Source organism: Pelophylax lessonae (assembly GCF_965119305.1).
Source record: "Pelophylax lessonae genome assembly, chromosome: 4".
NCBI lineage: Eukaryota > Metazoa > Chordata > Amphibia > Anura > Ranidae > Pelophylax > Pelophylax lessonae.
The window spans coordinates 297,201,266-297,222,634 of record NC_138771.1 but is presented as its reverse complement, the minus strand read 5'-3'; the positions used below and the strand labels follow the sequence as shown (position 1 = coordinate 297,222,634).

At 45.9% G+C, this 21,369-nt stretch overlaps 1 protein-coding gene across 1 annotated transcript in view; it reads left to right on the top strand.

The window, feature by feature from the left end:
- The window catches only part of NEDD1 (NEDD1 gamma-tubulin ring complex targeting factor), a 198,654-nt gene that overhangs the window by 131,034 nt on the left and 46,251 nt on the right, over positions 1 to 21,369 (top strand). The window contains exons 9-11 of the mRNA XM_082254862.1: positions 3,822 to 3,953; positions 7,545 to 7,592; positions 8,015 to 8,217. Of these exons, the coding sequence (XP_082110988.1) occupies positions 3,822 to 3,953; positions 7,545 to 7,592; positions 8,015 to 8,217 (383 nt within the window). The remainder of the gene's footprint in view (positions 1 to 3,821; positions 3,954 to 7,544; positions 7,593 to 8,014; positions 8,218 to 21,369) is intronic.

Genomic DNA, 21,369 nt, shown 5'->3' with positions numbered 1-21,369 from the left:
GTCAGACTGGTGGCGGACGTCCCGTGGAGACTTCCTCTCAGAGAGGATCTACTGTCTCAGGGACCGATCTTCCATCCTGCTTTACGATCGCTGGCTTTAACGGCCTGGCTATTGAGACCCAGGTGCTGAAGGACAAGGGATTGTCAGCTTCAGTTATTCCTACTCTAGTTGAAGCAAGGAAAGCGACTTCCAGAAAGATTTATCATCGCACATGGAAGTCCTACATTGCAGGGTGTGAACCTTTGGGGTTCCGTCCTCGGTCTTATTCGATTAGTCGAATATTAGCTTTTCTGCAACAGGGGGTTGAGCAGAAACTGGCCTTGAGTACTATCAAGGGTCAGGTCTCAGCATTAGCCATCTTCTTTCAGAAGCCTTTGGCTACTCATTCCTTGGTGCGGAATTTCATCCAGGGGGTGCGACATCTGGCTCCGCCAGTGCACGCGCCGTTACCCCCCTGGGATCTTAATTTAGTGTTGTCGGTTCTTCAGAAACCTCCCTTTGAAGATATTAGGGAGATTCCTCTACCCACGTTGTCCCAGAAGGTGGCCTTCTTGGTGGCTATTACTTCTGCACGCAGGGTGTCAGAACTGGCCGCATTATCTTGTCGTTCACCATATCTGGTGGTTCATAGAGATAAGGTGGTTCTTCGTCCGAATCCATCCTTCCTACCAAAAGTAGTTTCAGAATTTCATCTGAATGAAGAAATTGTATTACCTTCCCTGTGTCCTAAGCCCAGTCATCCTCGGGAATTTGCTTTGCACTCCTTGGATGTGGTCCGGGCGATCAGGGTATACTTGAAAACGACAGACTCGTTTCGCAAGACGGATTCACTTTTTGTGATCCCAGATGGACCCAAAAAGGGGTTGCCTGCATCTGCCGCGACCATTTCCAAATGGATCAGACAGACGGTAGTGCAGGCTTATTCTATTAAGGGTCGGGAGCCCCCGTTCCCTGCTAAGGCGCACTCCACTCGGGCACTTAGTGCGTCATGGGCCTTTCGCCATCAGGCGTCAGTGGTCCAGGTGTGCAAGGCGGCTACCTGGTCGTCGGTGCATACCTTCTCTAAACATTATAAAGTTGATGTAATGGCATCGTCTGATGCCTCATTTGGCCGCAAGGTTTTGCAGGCCGCAATTTGAGGAGACCAGTGGTCTACCTCGAGGGTTTTTTCCGTTGGAAAATTTTTCTTTAGTCTCATTCTTTGTTTATAATGAGCCTTTAAAACTTCTAGTTTGGCACCGGTTGGGCCTACTAGATTGGATTTGATTTTGTCAATCCCACCCCTCATTTGTGGCACTGCTTCTGGATGTCCCAGCTCTTGAGAATCAAGAAGACTACGTCTGTCAATGAGCGATAGAGAAAAATGGATTTTTGTAAGAACTTACCGTAAAATCCTTTTCTCTTAAGCTCATTGACAGACGTAGTACCCGCCCCTCTATCATTGAGTTGGGTTGGGTTAATTTCTCTGTACTGCTTTAAACAGAACTGATTCCCTGTAGCAGAGAGAGGGAGGATATACCCTCAGGGACTGCCCCCTAGGGTGGAGCCAGAACGTTTTGTCATTCTGCCTAGTCCTACTCCTGCGGAGACAACATAACCCAGCTCTTGAGAATCAAGAAGACTACGTCTGTCAATGAGCTTAAGAGAAAAGGATTTTACGGTAAGTTCTTACAAAAATCCATTTATTGGTAAATATCTCAAAGTGACAAACAAAATAAGGAAAAAATATTGCACTTGTGTATAATAAATATATAAACCAATATCAGTCAGAACAAAACTGCAACATTAATTGTGAGACATTTTACACAAAAACAGAAATAATGTGATCAATGTATTGCGCTGCACCAAAATACACTGGCCGAGTGAATCCTGTGTAATTCAAATGTGAAACACATATTAAAGTCCAGAATGGTGTAACTAAAAACAGGGAGAAAACTGAATTCAAAAAGAGATCCCCTCACGACACTATGATCTTGTACACGGTAGAGAACCTGTGGGGACCCTCTTTATAGGAATTGCTCATTTTGTCTCACACTGGAGAGGTAGCCTCAAAGTAAGAGCGCTTTCAAAAATGGAAACCAAATGGATTTATTTGCTTAAGTGTTTTACTGCCTATGGTTTAAATGAGGACTGGGATGTTAACGGATAATAATTCCTGAACCTCTTTCTTTAATTAGGATGCGTATCTTATGTCTAATACTTTTTAACAATTTAAAAAGATTTCTTAGCTTTTGTTTGATCAAGCATGTATTCCATCTGCTTTTGATGTTCTTGCATCTTGTTTTCAGCTCAGTCTAACTTTTTCCTTTTGATTTTGTAGCCACTGTTTACCTGTATTATGTGGACAACGTAGATGTCCAGTCTTTTTTTTTTTTTTCCTTTAATTGGGGACATCCAGCTTACGTCCGGGTCTAGGCGGTGCTATGTTCGTTTTTTTTCTTAAGTAGGGTTTTCGAGGCTTGGTTGCTCCTGCTATGGGAACGAAGCGTGGATGCCTATTGAACTACAGGGCTACGGTGACGAAAGTAAAGCTTGGCGGTTTGTATTCACCATTTAAAGCTAAGATTATGCCATGGAGGTCCTATTGGGATGAAACTGGTCAGGCGAAATATTACTTAACTGTTATCGCACTATCCCAACGTACTCTTGATTGACACCTTGTGTAGTGTATTTTGCCACTCATGCTCCTTGATGGCTGGAGTGATGTAAGTGCAACCATTTGTACAACTAACACGTTTTTAAGAGGTTTTTACACTATTGGAGCTTCTTTCTATTAATTGAGTGCATTGCTACCACGGTGGAGGATCCGCTGTTTAAAGGGCTGGAGTTGCCTATTAACCTGCTGGGTGCTGTTAATTTATGTCTCCCATGGCGGACCACTAGTGGAGGAAATACTTAAGCTTATGTGAGCTTCCGTAATAGAGGGTCCATACTCTGCGGTAAGAGTACATCTTGACATCTTTAACAGGGGTTCTAAAACCTCACCACCCTATTCAAAACTAGCTGTCTATTTAGGTGTGGTTCCCTGATGTACTTTTAGGCCCCTTTGACACTTGTGCGACTTGTCATGCGATTTGGGACTGCAAAAACGCACCACAAGTCGTTCTCCATTATTTCCAATGAGTCCCATTCATATCTGTGTGACTTTAAGTCGCACCGACTTCAAAGTAATCTCTGCACTACTTTGGCATGATTTTGATGCGTTTTGAGGAAAAGACAATTCAAGCCCAGTCAAACTCGCATCAAAATCGCATCAACAAAGTTGCGGCAAAATCGCGGTAAAATCGTCCGACTTTGAAGTCACACAAGTGTGAAAGGGCCTTAGACCTGGCATGAGTTACTAAAACTTTAAAATGAGACAAGCCCTCTAAAATAGGCCTGTGATATTTGCTTTAGGCTCGGTTCACATATATGCAAATTGGATGCAATTTTAACTGCATACAATTTGCATAACGTGAATCGGACCGGCTTTCAATGGAGCTGGTTCACACGTGTGGGGTGGCCAGGGTGCAGTTTTAAAAAAAAAAAAAAAAAAAAAAAAGGGTCATGTGGGATTTTGGGTCTGGTTCAGGTGTGATTTCAGGTAAAAATTTGCACCTGAAGCTGTGAACCGAACTGCATCGGACTCACGCACCAAAACCGCAGCTGCATTTGTGTGAACCCAGCCTAAGTAGGGTAAGTAGATGGTGTTCAGTACATTACGACAATATCTATAGTTCCAAAGTTTTTCTTTCAGGTAGGTTTTCTCTTAAGATTTGCAATTCAGTTTCCCCCTTAGATTTTGATTTACTGGTTTTTGTTTTGTTTTTTATTCTCTCAAGGTATGCCGCGTAGCACAAGTCTTGATGTAATACCATCAAAAGAAACTGATTTTTCTAAAACTCAAGATTTGAAATCTGTAGATTCGTTTGGACGAAGTAGTTTAGGTGATATATTCTCTCCTGTTCGTGAAGGTAATGTCATTTTTGATGTAAATATCGCAATAAAATGATTTTTTGAAAACATCTCTCAAAATGTAATAAAACCTGTTTTGGAAAATTTATATTTTAATACACCATGCAATTATATTTGATTAAGATTGAGCTTGAGGGTTTTTTTTTTCCTTTTTGTATACATATTTTTTTTTTTTTTTATAGATATGCAAAAAGGAAAGTTCTAAATTTCCTCTTAGTATGGGCTATAGAAATAAAAATACCATTGGATAAATAATCATAGCTATAAAGAAGTATTTTAGTGCTAAAAAAAAATGACATCAGGAATATAAACTCGGAAAACATGTATGAACATGTATAATAATAATAATACAAAAAGCTAATTTAGGGGATAATGCATACAAATTCCTGATACAGATTCAAAGACAGTCATTTTTCTATGGCTGACAAATTGATGAGCATATCTACTAACATTTATTTTTTGAACAGCATCAGTATGTATTTGGCAGCCATAGATGTTAAATGATTTAGTTCATTGCAAATGATTTTGACTCCAGTATATTTGTCTTATTCCAGTGGGAGCCTATGAAAAGTTTTCTCAAAAATTGAGGATAGTATTTTAAGTTCAGAAGGATGAGACTGTACACACTGCCACCATAAATGTATAATAAAATACATGTTTGAGTATGCTCTAAAACTGGAGGCACTGAGTAAAAAATGTTTTTTTTTTTATTTTGTGGGACCATTTACGTTCTGTTTTGAAGAGGGAGTAATGTTTACATATGTGTTACTTAAAGGCTCCTCTTGCTATGATTGGTATAGCAGCATGGTGATGGTGTCACTTGTCTGTGGTTGGATTATAGCAGAAGTTTGGTGAAAATATAAGAGACACAGAAGAAGAAAAACATCAGGAACAGTACTTTCCACGAATGAAGAGTGTCCGTGTGCTGGTAGCTGCTATGGTTGGTTGAAATCTTCTGCCGCCAGAAACCACTGAACTGGTTATCTTCCTTTGACGTGGGAGTAATGTGAGCAGGTGTTCCTGTGACAGGCACTCAACAGTGCCGAATATGCCCTCCTTTTCCACCCTCATGCTTGATTCATAGTAGCTGTACGGTCAGTTACAAAAAATCAATGAGTCGAGGAAGTGAGCAAATTGAACATTGGGATAAGTTAGGCATCACTGTTGGCTGGGGAGAGTAATTTTTTTTTTTTTTTTTTCTATAAAAGTCCATTTAACCACCGGCCACTGCACATACAGTATCTCTCAAAATTGAGTACACCTCTCACATTTTTGTAATTATTTTTTTATCTTTTTATGTGACAACACTGAAGAAATGACACTTTGCTACATTGTAAAGTAGTGAGTGTCCAGCTTGTATAAAAGTGTAAATTTGCTGTCCCCTCAAAATAATTCAACACACAGCCATTCGTGTCTAAAACGCTTTTGTGAGTACCTTTGTGAGATACTGTATGTGTCGTGTGGGCACTTCTCCTGAGTGGACATTCCCAACTTCCTTCAGAAGGAGGGAGATTGCGTGCCCGCGCAGTTGCGCTATCCCGGTGTGCCTGTGTCCCCCGTACACAGCGCAACACCACTCGGCAGGAGGGCTCTGTTATTGGCCCTCCTAATCACATGACGGCTGTGTCCAATCACAGCCATCATGTAATGTAAACACAGCTGTTGTAACGACGATCGGCTCTGCTTCTCACACAGCCTGTCAGTGAGGAGAAGAGCGGATCTGTGCTGCCAGCCAGGGATCAGTGAGTTTACAGCTTTTTTATTGCTTTTTACACACTAATCACCCAGCTAATGTCCCCAAACAGTGAAAACACCTATTACACATCTGTCCCAGTAAAATAATCTGTTCGCGATCATCTGCCACATCTGTCCGTGATCATCTGCCACATCTGTCCGTGATCATCTGCCACATCTGTCCGTGATCATCTGCCACATCTGTCCGTGTGAACATCTGTCACACATCTGTCCACATGGCTAAAAAATTATCCAGGGCCTTCAAAAATGTGATAGGTGCTCAGGAAATATGTGTAATTTATGCCTTTAGAACGCCGGACGGTTCTACTTGGATTTTGGGCCTCTGCATGTGGCCATGCTGTGTAAAAGTCTTGTGGTATCGCCATACTCGGGACTAGTAGCAAATTTTATTTTGGGGTGTAATTTTTGCTATGTGTTAGAAATATCTTATAAATTGACAACTTTGTGTAAAAAAAAAAAAAAAAAAATTAAATAAAAAAAGTTTTCGTTTTCTTTCCACAATTTCCAAAAACATGTGGAAAAAAAATGACGTTCAGAGGACTCATTATGCCTCGTAGAATATACATCAATGTGTTTTCTTTCCAAAATTGGGTATTTTGTAGGTAATTCCATTGTCTTGGTGCTCCAGGGCCTTCAAAAATGTGATAGGTACTCAGGAAATTAAATGTTTATTTTATGCCTTTGGAACGCCTGACTGTGCTATTTGGATGTTTGGCCTCTGTATGTAGCCAGACTGTGGAAAAGTCTCACACATGTACTGCCATACTCTGAATATATTTTGGGGTGTAATTGGGGGGGGGAAGCAATCTGTATTACACAAACTATTGTGGGACAAATTGCAACTTCAAAAAACTTACTATGTCTCTTACTAAATACCTTGGACTGTCGTCTTTACAAAAAGAGGTCATTTGGGGGGTATTTGTACTGTCCTGACATTTTAGGGCCTCAAGAAATGAGATAGTCAGTACATCAGGATTGTTAAATTTTCAATGATGCATAGCCTAGCTTGTAGGTTCTAGAACTTTCACACAAATCTATTATCATACACTTATCAGGATTTTCTTTTTACCAAAGACATGTAGCAGAATACATTCTGGCCTAAATTTTTGACTAAATTAGATTTTATTGGATGTCTTTTAAAGCCAAAAGTAGAAAATATTCTTTGTTTTTTTTCTTTTCAAAATTTCTGCTCTTTTTAGCTTGTATCGCAAATAAAAATAAAACCCAGTGGTGAATAAATACCACCAAAAGAAAGCTCTATTTGTGTGAACAAAATGATTCAAATTGCATTGGTTACACTGTAGTGTGACTGAGTAATTGTCATTTATAGTGCGAGCTGAAAATTGGTCTGGGATGGAAGGGGGTGAAAGTCCCTAGTATTGAGGTGGTTAAAGATCAGTTATTCCATAACTAGAAAGTTGCGCAAAGTGAGTAACTCACAATCTCTATAAATGGATATCAACTTTTTGCTAAAACTAAAGGAATACTCTTAATCTATAAAAATAAAAAAGGTGTAGTTCCTTCCGCTCAATAAAGTTGCGCAAACTAAGTCCATAAACTAAGTGTATAAAGTCCCAAATAACTATGTTCACAGTGAGTCAGGGAAGCGAATAATAGAATTGACCATCCAGTCCAGTGCCTTCAGCATTAGAAACTTTGCCCCAGTGCATTTCATCCAATCGCCATACCCCCAATACCTTTAATACAGTACTGATACAATTCTCACAAAAACTGAAATGTGCAGCAATTCTAATCCACAAATTTCTTATGTGAATTCAAAATAATACAAAATAAACCTCGTAAAAAGTTGTGTAACAAAATTATTTTTATTATAGATGTATCACACCTTAAAGGGATGGATGAGCTTGCTTCGAAAGGAAATGGTATGTGGACTCCTTTTTAGTTATTTTACACTTTACTATTTTTATTTTTAATAAATTGATTTTCATTTTTCCTATACTTGGTGTTTGCAAGAACATGCTAAATGAAGAGACCGAGAACCCTGTCCAAAACAAATCTTTAGATCTTTTGAACTTTCATAAAGAAGCCAGTTCTTAAGGGACATATAAAATTGGCAGCATATTTTTGCATTGATATGACTGGGTCATATAAAAAATGTACTTTGTGGGAAATGTTCCCTTAGTAAAATGTACTTTGTTGGAAATGTTGTCTGGTTTTGTCTGGTATCCTAGTTTCATTATAATCGCTGTAGCTTGTTTTGGTATTTGATTGATTTTAGCTTTATATGTATTGAGGTTGTTTTTATTGTAGCTGACTTAAAGCTGTTTTTTTGATTTGCATCTAGATCTTGATTACTTGACTCAGTTAAATTCGATGCCTGCTACAAGGCGACATCCTGTTGGTGCCAGTTCACAAGGAATGCATTCCTCTCCATTGCACTTAATTATTGGAAGCCCAATTAAAGAAGAAGATGAGCCCCAAGATGTAGAGCTTAAAGCAAGAAGACCGTATATTAAAAAGCCAGATTTAAGAGAGAATTTTAAACAGGTAACGCATAATAGCTTTGTTTGACTGACTGTTTAAGCCTTGTAAATTGGTCATTATGTTATTACTAAAAGCATTCCTGGTCTGTGTATATTGGTAGATTTGAAGCAGAAGGAGGTGGTTAAGTCTACAACATAAACTCAATATTTCTCTTTCGTTCATTGACGGACACAGCTCTTCATCTTTTTGACCATAGGGTTATACTGCCCCCTACTGGAGTAGGACACTAGGCAAAGAAAAAGCTTGAACACTTATGTGTTAATAAGCACATAACGTTTTTTTTTTTTTCCTAATTTGTGTTATTTCGCACATTCTTAAACCTTATTTTATTGAAGGCTGGATCTCCAGCTGCAACGTGAATTGAAGCAGTGGTATTATTACTGCTGCTAAATGTTAAATCTTCTCAGGAATACTGGTTGCTGAAGGCCGATGTCCAAACTATCAGCATCCACCCCCCTCTTTTGAACCATGCCAGGCTATGTGCCCATATGCCCTTAACATGGGGGTTGGGGGGGTACTTTGCCCCCTCCCGGCAAAGTACCTTCCCAATCCCCTTGTTGAGGGGGCATATGGCCTGGCATGGTACAGAAGAGTGGTGACCTCTCCAGGTTCCCCTTGCTAAAGTAAAGGGGTTGGGGTCACCTTGAGTGTTTATTTCTAGGTTACTTTTCTTTTTTTCTGTGTGTGTCAGTCAGTCACATGGAGAGGGGGGAAGGTCCTTATCTTCATCAACATGGGGACAAGGTGCAATGATAATACTTCTGCTAAATGTTTAACCCTTCTTTTACACATGAGTTAAGTAGTTAGTGGCTAGACCATGAGAACTTTTTTTTTTCCTTTTTTGGGAATTTACTTTTAACCGCTTACCGTCTGCTTTTTGTACATAAATGTCCAGGGCAGAGGCAGGGATACCAAGAACATGGCTGCAGCAATGATCCAGTGCCAGTGTTTTGTCTTTTTTATATAAAATTGATCCAAATGGCTATACAGCTGCCTAATCACTTTTATAGAGGGCAGAAGGTGGCTCCTCCCTGCCACCACCTGCTCCTTTTCCTGGACTCTCCTTTTCCGACGGGGAGACAAGGACTTATGTTCATCCCTTGTGATAGCAGTATAGTTAATCGAAAATAAATTAAAAAAGAAGCGCCCTAGTCCCCACACCGGACCCACTCTGAGGGGGGGGATCCCAGATTTCTAGGCTGAATTAAGTTGCGTTACTACCGGTGGAGGATGCTCCATCCTTTAAAGATCCAGCGGATAGAAAGGTTGAATCCCTGGTCCGCCATCTGTTCACCATGGCGGGTTCTATCCATGGGCCGGTGTTTGCCGTAACCTTGGTCTCTCAGATCCTAACGGAGTGGGTGAAACTTTTACGCCAGGATTTGAAGGAGGGTCAGGACCCTCATGAAATGGCGGAGTTGGTGGACCAGCTGATACAGGATTTGCAATACATTTGTGATGCATCTTTGGATGTGGCTCCGTTGACCTGCAGAGCGTCAGTGATGGCGGTGACTCTACGCCGCATGATCTTGTTAAAATGTTGGTCGGCGGACCAAGCCTCCAAAAAGGTTCTGACGGATCTGCCTTTTGTAGGGGACCTTCTGATTGGAGCCTCCAAGGGAGAGATCGTTAGGGGCTCATGGGAGGCAAGAGCACCTTACTTCCACAGGGTTCTAATAGCAGAGAGCCTCGCTGCAAGCATGATCCTGTTTTCTCGGCTCACAAGCGGCCTTTTCGTCCCATGGGGTCGCAAGACAAAGTCCAAGGTGGGTCCTCTGGCCCCGCGGACAAGCCCTCCTCCACCAGAAGGGACGCCATTACCCGTTATAAGGGTGGGGGGACGTCTTCAGGTCTTTACGGACCCAAGGAACTCGTTTATCCAGGACAAGTGGGTACTCGGGTTGAATCGGTCAGGTTACAAGATGGAATTACGATCCTTGCCCTGGCGAGGTTCTTCCCCCTCCAATTTGCGTCTGTCTACCTAGCGGCTTCACGGCCTTCTGGGAGAAGTACAGGATTTGTTGTCTCAAGGGGTAATTGTCCCGGTTCCACAGTCCAAAACGGTTTCAGGGTTTTTTTTTTCCACAGTACCCAGGAAGAAGGGAAAGGTTCACCTAATCCTGGATTTCAAGGCCCTGAACCACTTTGTGTGGGTTCAGAAATTCAGCATGGAATCCATCTATACAGTTGTGGCTTCTCTTAATGAAGGAGACTTTCTGGCCTCCATCGACCTCAAGGACGCTTAGCTTCATGTCCCGATCTACATCGGGCATCAGCGTTTTAAACGTTTTGCCATAGGCGAGGAGCACTATAAATTTGTGCCGTTGCCCTTTGGTCTCGCTTCTGCTCCTTGGGTATTCACAAAGGTGTTGGCTCCAGTGCTAGCCTTGCTCAGACAGCAGGGGGGATTTCGGTACTGGGGTACCTTGGTGATCTGCTGAGGGCGGAATAGTTAACTGTCCTGCAGGAAGATCTGGACATCACAGTGAGTACTCTGCAGGCGTTCGGCTGGACTCTAAATTTTCAGAAGTCCGCATTGATTTCGTCCATCAAGTTGAACTTCCTGGGGCTGCCTCTGGATTCAGCCTGGGTTTTCCTCCTGGAACCAAAACTCTTGAAATTGCAACATGCGATTCGGCTCCTGTTGCCCAACCGTCAGTCATCTCTCAAAACTTGCATGCTAACGCTGGGCCTGATTGTTTCCACCTTCGAGGCTGTTCCATTCACCCAGTTCCATACCAGACTCTTGCAAAAGGAGATTCCAACCAAATGTGACAAGGATCCTCAGTCTCTTGACAAGTTGATCCTGTTGAGTTGGGAAGTGAGAGGATCTCTGCTTTGGTAGCTCTGCTCCCCAGCGCTTCGAAAAGGAAAATCCTTTCTCCCCCTGTTCTGGACAGTGGTTACAACGGAACCCTGCCTGTCCGGGTGGGGAGAGGTCCTAGGCATGGCAACAGCCCAGGGAGGAGTCAAGTCTGCCGATCAACATCCTGGAAATTCGAGCGATGAAGTTATGCCTATCCCAGTGGACGGATCATCTGCAGGGGTGTCCGGTGAGGATATATTAATCATCAGGGGGGCACAAGAAGTGTCCTAGCGGCCAAAGAAGTGGCCGGTATTCTAAGGTGGGTAGAGCGCTTGTTCAGCGCTCTCTGCTGTGCACATTCCAGTGGTGGAAAATTGGCAGGTGGACTACCTCAGTCGTCAGGCTCTGTGCCCAGGCGAATGGTCCCTTCACCTGGAAGTGTTTCAACAACTATGTCTTCGGTGGGGGACCACTTATTTGGACCTGTTGGCATCTCGGCACAACTGGAAGGTTCTGAGATTTGTTGGGAGGTCTCGGGATCCTCTGGCAGATGCCACAGGTGCTCTCGTGGCCCCCTGGGTATCGTCTAATTTACGCTTTTCCTCTAATACAACTTCTCCCGAGACTTCTGCGCAAGATCGAGGCAGAAGGGATTCCAGTGTTTCTGCTGGCTCCAGGCTGGCCTCTGTCCTGGTACTCGGACCTGGTAAGACTGGTAGCCAGTGCTTCTTGGCGGCTTCCTCTCAGAGAAGATATTCGGTCTCAAGTGCCGGTCTTCCATCTTGCTTTACGGTCGCTGGCTTTGACAGCCTGGCTATTGAAAGCCAAATGTGGGAGAGAGTGTGATCGGTGATTCCTACTCTTTTTAAAAGCTAGGAAATCTAATTTTCGGAAGATTTCCAATCAAGTTTTTAGAAATCTTGGTGTGAGTCTAGGCGGGTTCCCCCCCCCCCCCGTTTCTTTTTGGTATCACGTTTTCTGGAGTTTCTCCAAAGAGGTGTAGATCCGCGTTTGGCTCTGGCTACCATTAAGGGCCAGATTTCAGCTTTGGCAATCTTCTTCCAAAGGCTGTTGGCTGCAAATTCCTTGGTTCACACCTTCGTACAGGGGGTTCACCAATCTGGCCCGCCGGTGCGGTCCCTGGTGCATCTGTGGGACCTTAACCTGGTACTGTCGGTCATTCAAAGACCAGCCTTTGAGAATATTCGTGAAATTCCTTTACTTACCTTGTCACAGAAAGTGGCTTTCTTGTTAGCTATTACTTCTGCACACAGGGTCTCCAAACTGGCTGCGTTGTCCTGTCGGTTGCCTTACCTGGTGGTTCACAGGGAGAAAGTGTTGTTACGTCCCCTTCAATCATTCCTTCCTAAGGTCGTTTTAGGGTTTCCACTTAAATGAAGAGATTGTGTTGCCTTCGTTATGTCCTAAGCCAAAGTATCCGAAAGTGGTCGCTTTGCGTTCTTTGGATGTGGTTCGTGCCATCAGGGTTTACTTAAATTGGCGACTGAGTCTATTTGGAAATCAGATTCCTTGTTTATCCTCACGAATGGCCCTCATAAGGGGCAGGCTGCATCTGCCGCGACCATTTCCAGATGGATCAGGCAAACGGTGGTGCAGGCCTATTCAATTTTTTTCCCTGTTAGGGCGCATTTCACAAGGGCGCTTAGTGCCTCCTGGGCCTTCCGTCATCAGGCGTCAGTGGTCCCGGTTTGCAAAGCGGCCACCTGGGCACTGTACACACATTTACCAAGTTCTACAAGGTGGATGTTTTGCATCTGCGGATGCTGCCTTTGGCTGCAAAGTTTTGCAGGCCACTGTAGCAGAGTCCTCCCCCTCTTGAGGGTGTTTTTTTTTCTGGTAAGTGAGCTCCAGTTCATGGTTGAGCTCCTGGTTTACCTGGTTGGCTAAGTCTAGCCCTTTTCTTTTGGGAATATGTCCATAACTGTGTTTTTCCCACCCCTCATACTGATACTGCTTTGGGACATCCCATCTGTCTAATGAAGATATGAAGCTGTGCCAGTCAATGAACGAAAGAGAAAACTGGATTTTTGTCTTACCGTAAAATCCTTTTCTCTGATGTTCATTGACTGACACAGCACCCACCCCTCTGTGGAGCTGGGTTAGGTTTTCTTCTGACACTGCTTGTTACAAAACTGAGATCCTAGAGTAGGAAGTGGGCGTATACCACCTGGGACTGCCCCATAGAGCGTAGTTGAGCTTTAACTTTTGTTAACCCTTTTCCGCCTAGTGTCCTAATCCTAGGAAGCGCAGCATAACCTATTGGAATGCAGCAGCTGGCTAAGAATGAGGCCTTGCCTTGCAGATTGAAGGCCAACCTGTTTAGTCCTCATAGTCTTCATAATCTACACTAATCGACCGATTATCAGCAAGGCCGATATATCGAGGGCCGATATGCACTTTCCCCGATATATTGGAGTCGGCCCCCGGAGGTTACCGATATTCCTGATATTGTCGTGACGTCATTGCGTATGTTGCGCCTCGGCGTACTGGGGCAGCTTCTGCCTTCTTAGGCCGCCTCCCTCAGCCTCATCTGGAGTTGGGGAATCTTGGGACAGTGAGTGTACAGTGCAGTGCACAGTCACTGCAGTAGTGATTTAAAATTATTGCAGCAGTAGTCCACTGACTCCCCACTGTCTAGCTTTTTTTCTAGCAGTTTTGCACTGACTGCAGTTAGTGATTTAAAATCATTGCATTAAGTGCACTACTGCAGCAGTAGTCCACTGACTCCTCCAATCCACTGTCTAGTTGTTTGTTGTTGTCTAGCTTTTTTTCTAGCAGTTTAATTTGCACTGAGTGCAGTAGTGATTTAAAATTATTGCAGTGAGTGCGTGCACTACTGCAGCAGTTTATGCATCATTCACCATCAGATGATGTGAAACTGATGTCCCTGCAAGTGTGGTTTTCCGAACAGTTTTCAAGCAGTTAAGGTGTGAAGAATGTTAATTAACATGTTCAGTAACAGATTTGTGTCGAAAAATTGTGTTTATTTTGCAAAACTTTAACTGTTCAAAATATCGGCCCATATCGGCCGATACCGATATGCAATGGCTAAAATATCGGTATCGGCAAGGAAAAACCGATATCGGTCGATCCCTATTCTACACATCACCTGTGCTGGGCAGATTAGAATTATTCTTTGTCATGCGTGGCGCATGATTATAAAGAGGGCAAGGAGTAGTAAGCAAGTGAACACTGCTCATGATTCTGCGATGTTGTGTGATTTTTACTCTTTCATTGCAGGAGCTGATGGGATGGGGAAGATGATTGTTAATGCAATTATCTTTAACCACTTAAGTACCAAGCCTTTTTCTACCACTTAGATTTTTACTTTACTTTTATTTAAACCCTCTAAAAATGATATATTTTTTAGTAGAGGCCCTAGAGATTAAATTGGTAAGTTTTGCAATTTTTTGTCTTACAGTATTTGCACAGCAGTTTTTCAAATGTTTAAGTTTTGGGAAAAAATACACATTGATTTTTAATGAACACAAACACAATATAATACCCAATTTTTTGGTCAAATATAAAAGATGGTGTTACGCCAAGTAAATGGATCTGTAACATGACACACTTTAAAATTTAAATTACCAGCAGCCAATGAGAATTCAAATTGTTATTAAAGTGTAACTAAACACTTCTATCTTTTTACAACCAAGGAAGCTGCTATCTTGGCCTCTTTTTTCTGCAGTTGCCATGGTACTGCACATGTGATCAATTATGACAGCAGCTATTCAAAGCTAATGTGACCACTATTCATGGCATGCCTTGAATGGAACTGTTTTATAAAACAGTTCAATCGGTGGGTTTAGTTCCATTTTAAAGCGTAACTGAAGTTCCGCTGTAAAACAGTGGGTGGACAGGCTTTTATTACAGAAGAAACATGCATTTCTCTTCTGCAATAAGATACCCCTAACTGCCTGCTTGCGTTTTTTCCGGCCCTGTAAACTGAGCTGCGCATGTGCAGTGTCAGATGACTAGCTCTTGCGTGGAAAATAGTCATCCCCTGCTTGCCAATGAGGAGTCCTGGAGACTGACACTCTGTAGTTCCTCCAATAAAGCTGAACTTTACACATAACTGTTTGATAACGATTAATGTTCTTTAACAAAAGAAAGGAAAAGAAAGGAAAAGTTCCTAGTGCTGCTGAGGAAGAAAGGCAAGAATATGAGGGAGAGAAGTTAAGACCCTATCCTTATAAGTTTAACTTTTTTTGGTCTCCCTGGCAGCAGTTTGCCCAGTCACGGCACAAGGCCAAAACTGGCCAATCCATAAGCTAATGCAGACAATTTTAGGGTTATATGGAACAAAACTATGTTTCTCTTACGTCCTCCGACAGTCGCCGCCTCTTCATATTCGTCACATATGGGTATTAGACTTTGCTCCGAAGGAGTAGCTAGGCAACAGAATATGTTAACATTAAAGCTTTTAACATATCCCACCCTCAAGGGGTGGTCCCCTCAGTCAATACCCTCCTACTTCCTGCAACCATATCTCAGTTTTAATGTCTAGCTTGTCAGGAGTGGCTGGCTCTCTCTGTGCTGGGGCTTTGTGCCCCAGACTCTTCTTTTTTGGTTTTTTGTTTGAGTTTTCTCTCTACCTTTACTTAGCTGTTCTTTTTGTCAGCATTAGTTAGTTCTTCGGATGAAGAGGATCATGCGGGCTGGGTCTCGGGCTGATCCCCCTGGTCGCAGGTCGTGGGTCAGTGGCTTCCCAGCCTGCCATCGAGCGTTCAGCCAGGTAACGCTCCTGGCACAGTGAACGACCCATCCCTGTTCGGTGCAGGGATGATTGGTGAGGTGGCTACCTCACTGGACGCTGTGCGGTTTCTTAACCCCCATTCTGTGCGTCTTGTATGCGACTCTCCCTGCCTCATGTGCAGCGGCTTGTTCGCCTGTGCGGGTCCCCCACGCCACTGTGAGGTAAGTGTATTTATGTGGGGACCTGTCTGTCTGGGGGGGTGTCAGTCTGGGACTGTGTAACCTGCCTCTATTCACACTGTTTGTCTCCCTATCTCTCGGCTGCATGCTGTGGGCTGCAAGGGGGGGGGGGGGGGAGCTGTGTGACACTGTGTGTGTCAGCCTTGTCAGTGTGAGAAGCTGTGTGCTGTGGGGCATGTTTTGTGGCATGTTTGGGCATTATACAGCGATCGATGCGGCGATCTGACATGTTTTTTTATATGGAGACGTGTGCATTACTGTACTGTGGAGCGGCGGTTTCGGCGCCAAACGGCGCCATTTTGCCTACACTCGCTCCGGCCGCATGTTCTACATGCATGGCGGCCATTTTCTTGTAGCCTCCCATAGGCTTTCATAGAGCGCCCTGGCAGCATCACTTCCTCTTCTCCAGGAACACCGATCGAGGCAGCAGCAGCGGCGAGGGTCTCCTCAGGTTTTATCCTTCCTATCCATTGCCTGTGTCAGTTTTATTGTCCCTGTGGGGGGTCTCATTGTGCTTGTGTTGTGGTGCGGTGGGCTGCGCTCGCCGCGCGTGTTAAAGGGGCAGTTAACCCTTTATTATCCGGCATTTGTTGTTGGGGCAATGGATTCTCAGGAGGGCAAATTTCCTACCGCCTTGGTGGAAAGCCAGGGGACCGCTGTTTCCGCCCCAGGGGGGGATTTAGCCACTATTGTGGCTGGCCTTGCTGCTCAGGTGCAGATGCTGGTGGCTGCTCAATCTACTAAAAGACCCAGAGTTGCTCTTTCCTCTGATTCTGAGGGTGAAGGTGATGGGGTTGTTATGGCGGGGGCCTCCTTATCGGGGTCCCGCTCCTCCCTGGATCTAGTGGGGTCCGAGGTGGAGGCTGAAGTTGAAGGGGTTGATAATTCTCCCCCTGGCTCGCCTGAAGAGCTTGCAATCATGGATGAATTGATTGCTTCCATAAAACAAACGCTGCGTTTGCAGGATGAGGTGTGTCCCCCCCGCTGCCTTGGCGGCTTATGGGACGCAGAGAAAACGCAGGACGCCGCAGGTTTTTCCCTGCAATGATGATTTTCAGCGCGCTGTTAAGGAACAATGGCGCAATCTGCGCAAACCTTTTGCTGTACCAAGTAGGTTCAAGCTGCGTTATCCTTTCTCGCCTTCCACTGATGACAGGTGGTGTGTGCCACCCCCAGTGGACCACGCAATTGCGGTTTTAAACAAATCCACTGCGATTCCTGCAGAGGATTCCCCGGTGTTCCGTGATGCCACGGATAGGAGATTGGACTCTCTTGCCCGTCATACTTATTCTGTTACGGGTTCTATGCTTAAGGCTCTGTTTGCCTCTCTCATGGCGGCCCAGGCGGTCGCAAGTTGGACGCAGATGCTTCGGCGCGTCCTAGTGGCCGATTCGGCCTCGCCGGCGACCCTGGATATGGTGGATCAAATCCACCAGGGTGTCATGTATCTGTGTGATGCGGACTTGGACTTAGTCACGTTGGCTGCACGTGTACACAGCGTGGCGGTGTTGTCTCGCCGCCTGGTTTGGTTGAAATGTTGGTCGGTGGACCAGTCTTCACGTAAGACCTTAGCCAATCTGCCTTATGATGGGTCTCGCCGTTTTGGGGAGTCCTTGGATGTGTTGATTAAGGGGATCACCGGAGGTAAGAGCACTCTCTTGCCCCATTTCCCCAAGGCTAAGGGGGCTTCTGGGAAGAAGCATGCTAATTTTCGGCCCCCTCAGGGGTCCTTTCGTGCCTTTCGGTCGCACTACAAGGGCAAACCGTTCAAAGGTCAAGGCTCGCAGAAGAAGCCCTGGTCTGGAAAACAGAAGTCCGGTCAATCCGGATCCGCAGCCCATAACAGTGCGGCCTGAAGGGGCGCCCTCACCCAGTTTTGGGGTGGGGGGGACGCTTGCTCGGTTTTCTTCAGCCCTGGTTGGCCCGCGTGCGGGACAGATGGGTTCAGGAGATCGTTCGATCTGGTTACAAGATCGAGTTTCTCTCTCGGCCGGAGAGCAGATTTTTTCCCTCAAATCTTCAACTGTCTCCAGAGCGTTTACGGGACCTGCACCTGGCGGTGCGGGACCTGAGGGCTCAGGGAGTGGTAGTTCCGGTGCCTCATCGGGACAGATTTCGGGGGTTTTATTCCAATCTGTTCACCGTGCCCAGAAAGGAGGGCAAGGTTCGTCCAATTCTGGACTTGAAGGCTCTGAACCGCTCTGTGCGGGTTCGCAAGTTCCGCATGGAATCCCTGCGGTCGGTGGTGGCTGCCCTGGTTCCGGGGGAATTCATGGCCTCCATCGATTTGAAGGATGCGTATCTTCACATCCCCATTTTCGAGGGTCACCAGAGGTACCTTCGATTTGCCATTGCGGAGGATCACTACCAGTTCGTGGTGTTGCCTTTTGGTCTCGCCTCGGCTCCGCGGGTCTTCACCAAGGTGCTTGCACCGGTTCTGGCATTATTGAGGGCCGAGGGCATTTCTGTCCTGGGGTATCTGGACGACATTCTGGTTCGGTCTGCGACCAGCCAGGGTCTGGAGAAGGACCTGTCTGTCACGATGCAAACTCTGCAGGAGTTTGGTTGGACGATAATTTTTCCAAAGTCGACACTGAGTCCGTCGGTTCGTCTTCCCTACCTGGGAATGATTCTGGACTCGGTGCAGGCGAAGGTCTTCCTGCCGGAAGACAAACTCAGAACTCTTCAGGAGGAAGTCAGGTCCCTCAGGGACGTTCCGCACTCGTCTCTGCGGACGTGCATGAGATGTCTGGGATTGATGGTCTCGGCCTTCGAGGCGATTCCCTTCGCCCAGTTTCACACGCGGGGTCTCCAAGCGGAGATCCTGTCCATGTGGGACGGGCGACCTCAATCTCTGGATCTTCAAATCTCGTTGAGTCATCGCACCAGAAGAGACCTTCTGTGGTGGCTCCAGTCCCCGATGGTGTCCGGGGGCAAGTCGTTTCGTCCTATCTCGTGGACGGTGATCACCACGGATGCCAGCCTGTCGGGCTGGGGTGGTGTTCAGGGCGTTCTGTCCGCCCAGGGAACTTGGTCGGAGAGGGAGTCTTCCCTTCCGATCAACATTCTGGAATTGCGTGCAATAAATCTCTGTCTTCATCGCTGGACGGACCGGCTGCAGGGCTGCACGGTTCGGGTGCAGACGGACAATGCCACGGCGGTGGCCTACATCAACCACCAAGGGGGCACCAGGAGTGCCCGAGCGGCTCGAAGTGGCCGACATTCTGTCTTGGGCCGAGACTCATGTCCCGGTGATAACGGCGGTTCACATTCCAGGGGTGGAGAACTGGCAGGCGGACTATCTGAGTCGCCAGTCCCTGGTTCAGGGGGAATGGTCTCTCCACCCGACTGTCTTCCAGATGTTGTGCGCGAAGTGGGGTCTTCCAGATGTGGACCTGTTCGCGTCTCGTCTCAACTACAAGGTGAGAAGGTTCGTGGGAAGGATGCGCGACCCTCGGGCAGACGCGTCGGACGCGTTAGTGGCCCCGTGGCATCAGTACAGGCTGATGTACGCGTTTCCACCGATTCAGTTGCTGTCCAGGTTCCTTCGCAGGTTACACTCGGAACGCAGCACGGTGATTCTTGTGGCACCGGACTGGCCTCGCCGGTCCTGGTACGCAGACCTCGTGAATCTGGCGGTCGACGCCCCGTGGCGTCTGCCTCTTCGGGACGATCTCCTGTCTCAAGGACCGATATACCATCCTGCTTTACAGTCTCTGGCTTTGACGGCCTGGCTGTTGAGACCGAGGTCCTGAAGGAGAAGGGTCTCTCCCCGGAGGTCGTTCATACTTTGATCAACGCGAGGAAGTCTTCCTCGGGGAAGGTTTATTACCGTACTTGGAAGGCCTATTTTGCCTGGTGTGAGTCCAGGGGGTTTTCACCCCGCACGTACTCGGTTTCCCGAGTGCTGTCCTTCCTTCAAACGGGTGTCGATCAGCGTTTGGCGCTGGCTACGATTAAGGGTCAGGTGTCTGCGCTGGCCGTTCTGTTTCAACGTCCCGTGGCTTCCAACTCCTTGGTTGGCACTTTTGTTCAGGGTGTGCGGCATCTGGTTCCTCCTAGGAGGGATCCTTTGCCCCCTTGGGACTTGAATCTCGTTCTGTCTGTTGCAACGTGCTCCTTTTGAACAGATCAGGGAGATCTCGTTGTCTATGTTGTCCAAAAAGGTCGCCTTTTTGGTGGCGATCACTTCGGCTCGCAGAGTGTCGGAGCTGGCAGCTTTATCCTGCAAGTCTCCGTATCTGGTTGTTCATTTGGATAAGGTGGTCTTGCGACCTAATCCTTCTTTTCTTCCGAAAAGAGTTTCGGAATTCCATCTTAATGAGGATATTGTCTTGCCTTCGCTGTGCGCGAAGCCTAAACATCCAAAGGAGGTGAGATTACACTCTCTGGATGTTGTTCGGGCGATAAGGGTTTACCTTAAATCGACTGAGTCTTTTCGAAAGACGGATTCCTTGTTTGTTCTTCCAGAGGGTCCTCGGAAGGGCATGGCGGCGTCGGCCTCTACCATCGCCAAATGGATCAGGCAGACCATTGAACAGGCCTATGCCTTGCAGGGGAAGGTTCCCCCTGTGTCTGTGAAGGCGCACTCTACTAGATCTCTGAGTACGTCTTGGGCCTGTCGTCATGGGGCTTCTGTAGCCCAGGTGTGTAAGGCGGCGACTTGGTCGACCGTACACACTTTCACAAAATTCTACAAAGTAGATGTTCAGGCATCGGCGGATGCTTCCTTTGGCGCAAGGTTCTTAGTGCGGCAATTCCCTAGGGTCCCTTGTTGGGGACCTCTGGCTGTTGGGATAAGTTTTTTATCCCATGGTTATTTGTCTTTTCCTGGGTTGTTGCTCCTGTTGAGCACTTGTTTATTCCTGTTGCCCAGCTGGTTTCCTTCCTTTGGTAAGGTTCCTTTCTTTGCTGCGGAGACTGCGTTGCCTTTTCGGCGCGGATGCGTTTCCCACCCCTCATGTTTGCACTGCTTTGGGACGTCCCCATATGTGACGAATATGAAGAGGCGGCAACTGTCGGAGGACGTAAGAGAAAACTGAATTTTTGTAAAATCTTACCTTTAAAATTCCTTTCTCTGAGTCCTCCGACAGTCGCCGCCCCCGCCCCTCTTTTGGGGTTTGGTTGTATACTTTACTGCTATTCCACTAAAACTGAGATATGGTTGCAGGAAGTAGGAGGGTATTGACTGAGGGGACCACCCCTTGAGGGTGGGATATGTTAAAAGCTTTAATGTTAACATATTCTGTTGCCTAGCTACTCCTTCGGAGCAAAGTCTAATACCCATATGTGACGAATATGAAGAGGCGGCGACTGTCGGAGGACTCGGAGAAAGGAATTTTACAGGTAAGATTTTACAAAAATTCCGTTTTTTTTGGGTGGTCCCATTTTTA